This window comes from Myotis lucifugus, unplaced genomic scaffold, assembly GCF_000147115.1.
Source record: "Myotis lucifugus unplaced genomic scaffold, Myoluc2.0 scaffold_502, whole genome shotgun sequence".
NCBI classification, from domain to species: Eukaryota; Metazoa; Chordata; class Mammalia; order Chiroptera; family Vespertilionidae; genus Myotis; species Myotis lucifugus.
The window spans coordinates 283,408-292,830 of record NW_005871550.1 but is presented as its reverse complement, the minus strand read 5'-3'; the positions used below and the strand labels follow the sequence as shown (position 1 = coordinate 292,830).

Here is a 9,423-nt window from a genome sequence, read left to right as displayed (position 1 = left end):
ACATAGACATCAACACCCCAAGGTCATTCAAAAAGCTCTTAGCATAGAACCGATGTTTGCCATTCTTTATTGGAATCTGCACTCGTAGCCAGATCAAAAATCCAACACGTGTCTGCACTAGCTGTCCCTAGCATTGTTGCATCACTCTCTGATTAGATGTGGGAGGTGAGAATTTCTTTGTCCCATGGTCACCTTTTTTTTTTTAATATATTTTATTGATTTTTTACAGAGAGGAAGGGAGAGAGATAGAGAGTTAGAAACATCAATGAGAGAGAAACATCGGTCAGCCGCCTCCTGCACATCTCCTATTGGGGATGTGCCCGTAACCCAGGTACATGCCCTTGACCGGAATCGAACCCGGGACCTTTCAGTCCGCAGGCCGACGCTCTATCCACTGAGCCAAACCGGTTTCGGCCCATGGTCACCTTTTAAAATAAAAATCATGTGTCTATTTGCTGAGAGTCAGTATTAAGGATGAGACACATTTCCAGTCTGGCCCTGACACTCTGTAGCCCTTCTCCTTTATGGATTTATTCTGTCAAGGCCATCAATGTGCAAACGCTTAGGCTATGGAAAGGGAGGAGCAGGCCTGGCATCAGTAAACCGGAGCATTTTTTTTCTTTATTCTTTTTTCACATAGCACAGTTGATGAATATTACAGGGTATGGAGATGTGATCCCTTTCCATGAATACTAAGATGGGTTTATGGGTTTTAACCAGTTCATTTCAACTTCTACTAGACACTGATGTCTGGGGTATTATGTCACGTGGTTAGAGAAGTGTCCCCCTCCCCCCACTTGGCTGAGCAGCAAATGAAGACACTATTCTCTCTCCCTCTGCCCCTGGACATGGGAAAGCCTTTACTCCTGCAGTGTGGCATCTACACCACCGCCCTCTCGGAGGTCCTGGCTGCCTCAGAGGGTTGAGTTAGTGGTTTGGCAGCAAGTATCTATGGAAGCAGAAGTCTGGTCAGTTGGTTTGGTGATTGGAAAACCAGGGCTGTTGCTGCCAGAACAGAGTGAGGACCACATTCAGGCAATTTCAGTTTATGGGGAGATGCAGCATGTGTCCTCACAAGCTGAATTCATGACCCGTTAAAGATTTCCAGCCACTGGAAATGGAAAACCACTGGATGGAGGTGGGAGGGGGTATGTGGGCCCAGTTTACTTCAAATCAAATGAATTGTTTGAAGACTCCGAGGAATTAAGATATCGATGTTTTTCAAACCCAGTTCCATGTCCATTTATTTCATAGGATTCCTTTTGGAGATGATCAGTTAATGCCCCATATCATGGGATCCCGCCTCAGGAGTCAACAGTGATGGTGGAGATCACCTGAGATGTTCTAGGACAAGTTGGCTGAGCTTAGCTTCTAGCTGGTAACATCTACTCCCGTATTTTCCAACATACCCTGGGGTCACCTGGATGGAAGCAGAAGGAAGGGCTTGGCTGGTGTGAAGAATCGTTGTTGCAGGGCTCCTTGGTCTGGCTTTCTGCCTCCCAGTGGGTGGTTGACTGCCTGCTTCTAAATGGTGTTCGACCTCTGTTCTGTGCAAGGCTGGCTCCTCTGGCCCACTCGCTGGTAGAACAGAACAAGTGAACATTCCTTTATGAAATGAGATACAAACTGCAATAAACAAAAAAACTCAGCAGTAATAAACCCAATAGATTAGCTGGACTACAAAATAGAGACTCCAAAAGGCCATAGCAAGAGACATATTTCTAACATTGGTCTTTCTCACAAATAACCTTCCCTGGGAATCACGCATGGCTCACGAGTCCACATTCACGTATTTATTCAGCAAACGTTATCAGGCACCTACCAGGCACCAGGCCCGGCCCTAGGTGCTGGAGGTGCCATGATGAGTAAGACAAGGTCCTTTTCCTTGAGGCACTCGCAGCCTGCTGAGAGAGCTTATGGTCCAGCCTGGTGTTGAAACCTACAATCTCGGGAGATACTCAGGGAAGAGAAGCAGAGAAACCCAGGGTTTATGATGAAAGGAGTCTGGGGGGTTATGGACAAAGTATATTACAGACCCCCACAAAGCCCTGTAATAAAGAAAGCTGTTATTAGCCTTTGACAAAGTTGTTTGGCCACAGAACCATTTGCACAAAATACCTTATACCAGTGATTTTCAAGCAGTGTGCCTCAAGAATTTTCAAAACATGCAGTACCTGACTATTTAGTCAGGGGCACTGACCTCTTTTCCCCCGGATTATCAAGTAAAAAAATGACAACGGCCAACACAACAATAGCCATCTGGTGTGAATAAATCAAAATTATACCATTTTTGTCAGATCAGCAAACAATGCAATATATATGTTTTGGTGTGCTGCCGAATTTTAGCAATTATTTTGTGTGTGCCATGAGATGAAAAAGGTTGAGAACTGCTGCGTTACACCAACCAGGGGAAATGGTGCTCCATAGAATCGAGTTTGGAAAACTCTGGTCTCTTGCCCATAATGAATAAAACATTGAAGAATATCTTGTTATTACAGAGGATAGGGTAAGAAGAGAATTTGAAAGTCTGCAAAGCATGGACTTCCCTTCAGACTTCTGCTGAGGGATGGGCAGGCAGTCTGGTGTCCTTGACATTTAACCCTTGTTGAGATGTTGAAAGAACCAGGGAGATGATCCACGCCATATTTTGGTGAGAAAAGTCCTCTCCAGCACTGACCTGCATGTTTCACAGAGGAAACTCATTTCTTGTGTTCAAGTTGCTTAAAGTGATGTGGATGGTCTGGGATCATTGGATGTCCTGGGAATGATAAGAACTGTGACTGGACTTCCTGACTAGATTGTATCTTTGGTGACAGCCATACTGTCTCCTCTTTAAAAAATGAGAATATTTGAGCATTCTTCTAATCCCTGGGGACACAGTTCAAGGTCCAGTTCATCACCAGTTACTCTCTCCCCTCCCCCTCTAAAACACACACACACACACACACACACACACACACACACATGCGCTCGCGCACACACGCTTGCCGCTTGTTTCTAATCCCTTCTTATTAACCCCCATCTTGCCAGTTCTGGTATAGCCCAGTCACCATGACCTTGATTTGCACCACCCAGCAGTGGTCTGGGCTGTTTACACTGGGGCTGTATCTATGGTGACAGCATGTGAGTTTGAACTGCTCATCAACCCCTTGCTTGCTGTTTCTGGGGCTACTTTGTTCCTGCATTTGTTAAATATTTCTCTTGTTGTCATGCAACACGGCTTCTCCTTGGCCCCAGCATTGCTTGCCTCCTTCCTCTGCCCAGACTTGTTTCAGAGTAGGTGACTACAGTGGCAATGAGTGAGGAATAAAACCGGCTGTTTTTTTAAAGGTTATTCTGCCTCAGTAGACTTGAGTAACCCCTGAGATTCAGCCCTCACTTGCCATCGTGACAGATGTCTCGATGTGGATGTGTTCAAGTTCAAATACACGTATACATAAAAGAATAAAAGTATAGATGTGGGTATGTATACATTTAGGTGTGCATGCATGTCTATGTCTATACATGGGATATAGAGTATTATGTTTAAAAATATGGGCCAGGGTTTGAATCCTGGCTCCACCATTATGGCTGATTTTCTTGGGCAAGTTGCTAGACCTCTTTAATGTGACCTTACCATCTTCCACTCTGTAGACTGAAGATAACAGTGTCTTTAATACAGGTTTATTGCAGGTATGAAATGAGATCGTCTATTTAAAGGGAGTACTCAGGAAATTAAAGTCATCTACTCTGCTTTCTACTATGTTTCCCACTAGTACAAGTTTCATAAGGACTTGAAAAGGGAAAATACTGGGTGTTCTATAGATAGTAAAATGGAAGTTACATGGTCCTCTCAAGGCCCACTTCAGCTTCATCTATAGCCCTATTCCATTCATCTGTGACTCTGTCAGAAAAAAAAAGTCCCTAACGATTCACCGTACATTTATCTCTTTGAGACTTGTTTTTCCCCTTGGTTTTATCGTGCTGTGCCTTAGTTCCCGGTGTTTGAAGTAGGGCCACTGGTAGATTCTTGCAGGGGCCGAGGGCCTGGTGTCTCCAAGAGTAGGTGATTCTGGGTCAATGATGTTTCCTCCCAAACATGAGACGTTGCTTATGACCACCTGTTGTGATTCAAGGGTGAAGCCAGCCAGGAATCCTCAGGCAAGAAGTCCCCCTTCTTCTTGTTCTAGCGTGCAGAACTGGAGGAGGTAACTATAATGAGGGCTAGCCTGTGTGAAGCTGCTGCCAGCTCAGGGCTTAGTGAGCCATCGAACATACCATTATAAATGCATCACCCGCTCAGCATCTCTCCACACTTTACATCTGCTGTTGGCCAGCTGCCTCTGGTAGAAGGAGAATCTGGCCTCTGCCTGGCATCAGGGAACCCAGATGTGAAGACAATGACACTTAGTCTGGGAGCTCTTGGCAAAGAGGTAAATGTGGAAGATTGACCAAGACCCCCGTGTAGCCCTGACACGCTGACTCAGAAAGAAGGTGTTAAAAAGTGTGGAAGATTGGGGAGCAGGCATGATTGTTTGTAAAGTTCTTGGATTGGGGGAAATCCAGATTACATTTTGAGGGTATAGCTTAAGTTTTTTGTTTCTAACTTAGTTATTCTAATGCTTTGGTTGTTATAATATTTGCTGAGTTCTGTGGCCAAGTGCTTTTCAATGTAATATTAAAGTCTCTTTTTAGTAGCCAATGCTAATAAAAAACATAAGATCTACTGAGCTCATATTACAACCTTTGAAATAACCCAGAAGCAGCTGTCCTTCAAGGATTAACACAGTTGTTGAAGAAAATGGCAAATGGGGACTCTTCTAAGACGCTAGAGTTTGGGTTTTGTTCCCTTTGGCTGTGGATGTGTGATTTCTATTTCTAACAGAGAAGCAGCAGGGGTGAGGTATGTCCTTCTTAAATAGGCATTTAAAAAGAGGGTAGTGGAAAAATGAGACTAGGAAATCTGGAAGCAAGGGGAGAAACCCAGAAAGCCATGACCAAAGCATAGCATGTGCAGACTGCTTGAAAATGCCATGTGTGTGGGGGCCTCCAGAGGAGACAGTATTACTCACCCTCTTACTCTCTTCACTCCTTTCACCACTGGTGTCTTCACCAAACGCGATGGTGTTTTATTATGTAGAGAATAATGGTAATGTCTTGACAAATATGCAGTTTTTCTTCCAAAGCCCTTTATGGTCATTGTCTTCTTCAACTACAGGAACATCAACAACTCCATCAATCTATGTCCATCCTCCTGAGATGTGGAGAAAATGCTGCACCAAGGTGTCTTGTCCACGATTGTTCAGCAGCATAAGCGAGGGGCAGATTCAGGATTAAAAGTTGGGTGGTTTGATCCCCAAGTGTGTCCACTTTGCCAGTATTGCATTCTTTTTTAAAAAATATATATTTCATTGATATTTTACAGAGAGGAAGAGAGAAGGATATAGAGTTAGAAACATCAATGAGAGAGAAACATCGATCAGCTGCCCCCTGCACAGTCCCCACTGGGGATGTGCCTGCAACCAAGGCACATGCCCCTGACCGGAATCGAACCCGGGACCCCTCAGTCCGCAGACCAACGCTCTATCCACTGAGCCAAACCGATCAGGGTCCAGTATTGCATTCTTAATCTGCATAGTCAGAGGGGTGAACTCTGTAGAACCCAGGTAGTGTATTGGAAGGAATAAGACTTTGGTCTCAGAAAGAGCTAGATTCTGATCTTTCTTCTTTCACCTGAATGCTGGGCCACCTGGAGCAATTTATTTACCCCTTCTGTTCCTCAGTTTCTTCATCTTTTCAATGAAAAGAGTAACCCTTTGAAGGGTGACTGTGAGGATTCAGTGAGCTGGTATATGCTCATTGGGGGCTCAGATAAATTCCCTGTGGATGCTGAGACCCAGGGAGTAGAGGAGGATGAATGAAGAGCCACGGTGTAGAGCAGTGTGCTTAGTAAAGGATGAGGAGGGAAAGGAAGCGTCAAACTGATTTTTGCCCCTCCCCTCCCCAATGTCTAAGAGCCTACAAACCAGATTTCTAAGGAATCCACTGAAAGTTTTCTTACTCCTGATTCCCAAGGGAGGGTGATAAAGGCATTGACTCTGCAGCTATCATTATCTCGTTAGCAAGAGGAGCTTTGAAAGGGGAAGACCGAGGTCACTGAGACTGGGAATCCAGCCAGGCTGTGACGGAGGGTCACTGGCGATGGCATGGTTCTCAAAGGCTCAGGAGGAAATAGGAAATCACCAATGGCCCCAGTAATGATTTTGTCGCCACTGTCTGCCAATCATTCCTGCTCCGGATTTGCCTGTCTGTCATTGGCCCTGTGGAGTGGGCTGGTAGTCAGGAATGTATGCTGATTGGACATCAGTTGGGAAGTTCAGATTGCACAGAGTGGGTGAGGACTGAGTGGGGATCAGTGAGGGGCCCAAGCTGCCCAGGTGCCTATCTCTCTGATTCATAATGTCATTTTTCCCCCTCTCACATTAGTCTCATTTATAAGATGGCAGGACAATAAACAGCTCAGTATGCATTTTAATTAGGTATGGTTAGATGAGATGCTATAGGGTTTTTGGTGGATGCAAAGGCAGATTTCTAACATCCAGCATGAGCGGACACACGATAAAAGTACTTTTCTTTGGGGTGATCTTGCCTGGGCCTTTAATCGGGCCACTGATGTTTCAGGCATGTGTGGAACAGGCTGACCTTTGTTTTCATAAAGAATCCTCTGAGTTTTTCAGATCGGCCTTCACAGTCATCCTGTCAGCATATTGCCTGAAAATCTAGTGTTGAAAACGTGGCTCTCAGAGACTGAGCTAAGGGGACACAGTTGCTCCCCCTACCATTCTGTGGCGTTAATCCCCTGCTGTTTGGGGGATTAAGTGTTCCCCATGTTGTCAGCAATAGACATGGTTGAGCATTGGATAGCTTTGCAGCAAACCATCAGGCAGATGAGGGGCTGTGCTGAGTCATGATGATGGTGATGACAGCCGACCCATTCATTCATTCATTCATTTGTTCTCCACCAGCTGAACGTGGGCCAGCTGGTCAGAAATGTGTGCTGGTTAGACATCAGTTAGGAAGTTCAGATTGTCGTCATTGCCTTGGCATCCCCAGTCCTAAAACAGGACTGAGAGGTTAAGGATCTTGCATTTTCTAAAGTGAATTCTGGAATATCCAGAGCTGGACCATCATGACTGGACTCCCCATTCTGGATAGGAGACGGGAGGATGGCTGTCCCGAGCGTGGCTGTGGGGAGAAGGGCTTGAGCAAAGCTTAGGATGTCCAAGCACTTTGCAACTCTCTTGGTATTTGCTCACCCTGATTGTAAAAAGGAGGGAGGGGAGCACTTGCACACATAGGATAATGATGCAGCAATTTAAAATCAACCACTGTGCTGCGAGAATTCTTAAAACATGCAATGCCTGTCTATTTAGTCAGGGGCACTGACCTCTTTTCCCTGAGGTTATCAAATTTTAAAAAATGACATCAGCCAACACAACAATAGCCATTTGGTGTGAATCAAAATTATACCTACTTTTTGCCAGATCGGCAAAAATATATTTTTTGTTGTGCTGCAGAATTTTAGTAGTCAGTTTATGTGTGCCATTGGATAAAAAAGGTTGAAAATTGTTGAAAAAAATCAATTTTTAAATAAAAATAATGTTCCCAGTTTTGAGAGGTGAGAAGACCATGTGTATACATTTGTCAGTATCTACCTCTGGATATATATGTGCTTATTGACAGAAGACAATTTGAAGGATTGACAACAAAATATTAAGGATACTTCTGAAGACTTTTTATTTCTTATGATTTTATTTTTTTGAAGCTTTCACAAGAGATCTTTTATATTGAAACATGTTGAGTTTTATAAAGAAAAAATATTTGATCCAGTGGAAGAATTAGGGATGACCCCCTGTGTCTGGTGCCCGGAACTCTGTAAGCTGGATTTTGCTGTGTAATTATGGGCATGTGCTTGACCTTTCAGTGCCTTGGTCTATCCCAGGGCAGTGCTCCATGAGTTATTTTTGCTTTAGTTGCTTACAGTAGCACCCCCTTATCTGTGGTTACACATTCTGCAGTTCTAATTACCAGGTCAACTGTGGTTCAAAAATATTATATGGGAAATTCCAGAAATAAACAATTTTTAAGTTTTAAATTGTGCATCCTTCTGAACAGCGTGATGACATCTCCTGCTGTCCAGCTGTGTCCCGCTCCTGATGTGAATCATCGCTTTGTCTAGGGTCTCCACGCTATATACACTACCCCCCATTAGTCACTTTTACTTAGTAGCCCTCTTGGTTATCAGATTCGCTTGCTGTCACAGCGCTTCTGTTCACGAAACCTTTATTTTACTTAATAATGGCACAAAAGTGCAAGAGTAGTGATGCTGGCAATTCAGATATGCCGCAGAGAAGCCATGAAGTGCTTCCTGGAAGTGAAAAGGTTTGTCTGCGTAGGAAAAGGCATAGTATACCTAGGGTTTGGTACTGTCTGTGGTTCCAGGTATCCATTGGGGGCCTCAGAACATATCCCCTGTGGATAAGGAGGGATTACTCTATTTCCTGGGAAGCAATGATGGGATAAAATTTATTTGCAACTTTTATAAGACTTTGTTGTTAAGTATGGAAGACAAATTAAGTTCACTCAATCCATTAGGGGTGAAGCTGGAGGTTGTCCTGGCCTGTTCCCCCTAAGCAGCCCCATCCTCTCTAGGCCTGGGATTCTGTGGGCCTGCCTTCCCCTTAGAATCAATTCTCTAAAAAAAAGCTCCTTTGGCATTAATCTTTGCTTCTTCTTTACATAGCCCTTTTCCTCACTGGTAAAGCAAAGAGGTAGGCTAGATGTTTATTTTTGTTTGTTTGTTCGTTTGTTTTAAATATATTTTTATTGATTTCAGAGAAGAAGGGAGAGGGAGATACAGAAACATCAATGATGAGAGAGAATCATAGATCGGCTGCCTCCTGCATCCACTGGGGGTCGAGCCCACAACCTGGGCATGTGCCTTGACCAGGAATGGAACCGTGACCTCCTGGTTCATAGATCAATGCTCATCTGCTGAGCCACAACCGGGCGGGCTGGATTAGATATTTTTAAGAAAAAAAAAATGTATTACCTACTTCACCAGGTCATTTTGAAGATTAAGTTGTATCAATAATATAAAAGCACCTTAGCTAAATAAATGCTAAAGTGCTTTAGCATACATATATGAAAACCTTCAGTAGCTTAGTGCTATTGGTGTTTCTCTAAATCCTTGTTTCTGGACCTGGCCTTTAGCACCATGTTGAAATTCGTGACATTTGTACAGCTAACGCCAAATGACCAGTGAGCCTTTTCTGCAAATGTTGTAATAAGTGAGAAAAAAATCCAGGAAATGGCTCTGTCTGCTTCTTGTGTTTTTAAGTCTCTTCAGCTGGTCAGCAGTAAATATTTCCCATAGACTATTTC

At 43.9% G+C, this 9,423-nt stretch overlaps 1 protein-coding gene across 4 annotated transcripts in view; it reads left to right on the top strand.

Annotated features, from left to right (window-relative positions):
• Positions 1-9,423, top strand: part of PAMR1 (peptidase domain containing associated with muscle regeneration 1) — an 85,002-nt gene that overhangs the window by 29,058 nt on the left and 46,521 nt on the right. The window contains exon 3 of one of the 4 annotated variants that reach the window (XM_023744967.1): positions 5,198-5,262. The exons of 2 other annotated variants lie outside the window; for them this stretch is intronic. In XM_023744967.1, the coding sequence (XP_023600735.1) occupies positions 5,250-5,262 (13 nt within the window). In that variant the 5' untranslated portion in view covers positions 5,198-5,249. Of the gene's footprint in view, positions 1-5,197; positions 5,319-9,423 lie in introns of all 4 variants that reach the window. One more of the 4 variants, XM_023744968.1, reaches the window with a different exon arrangement.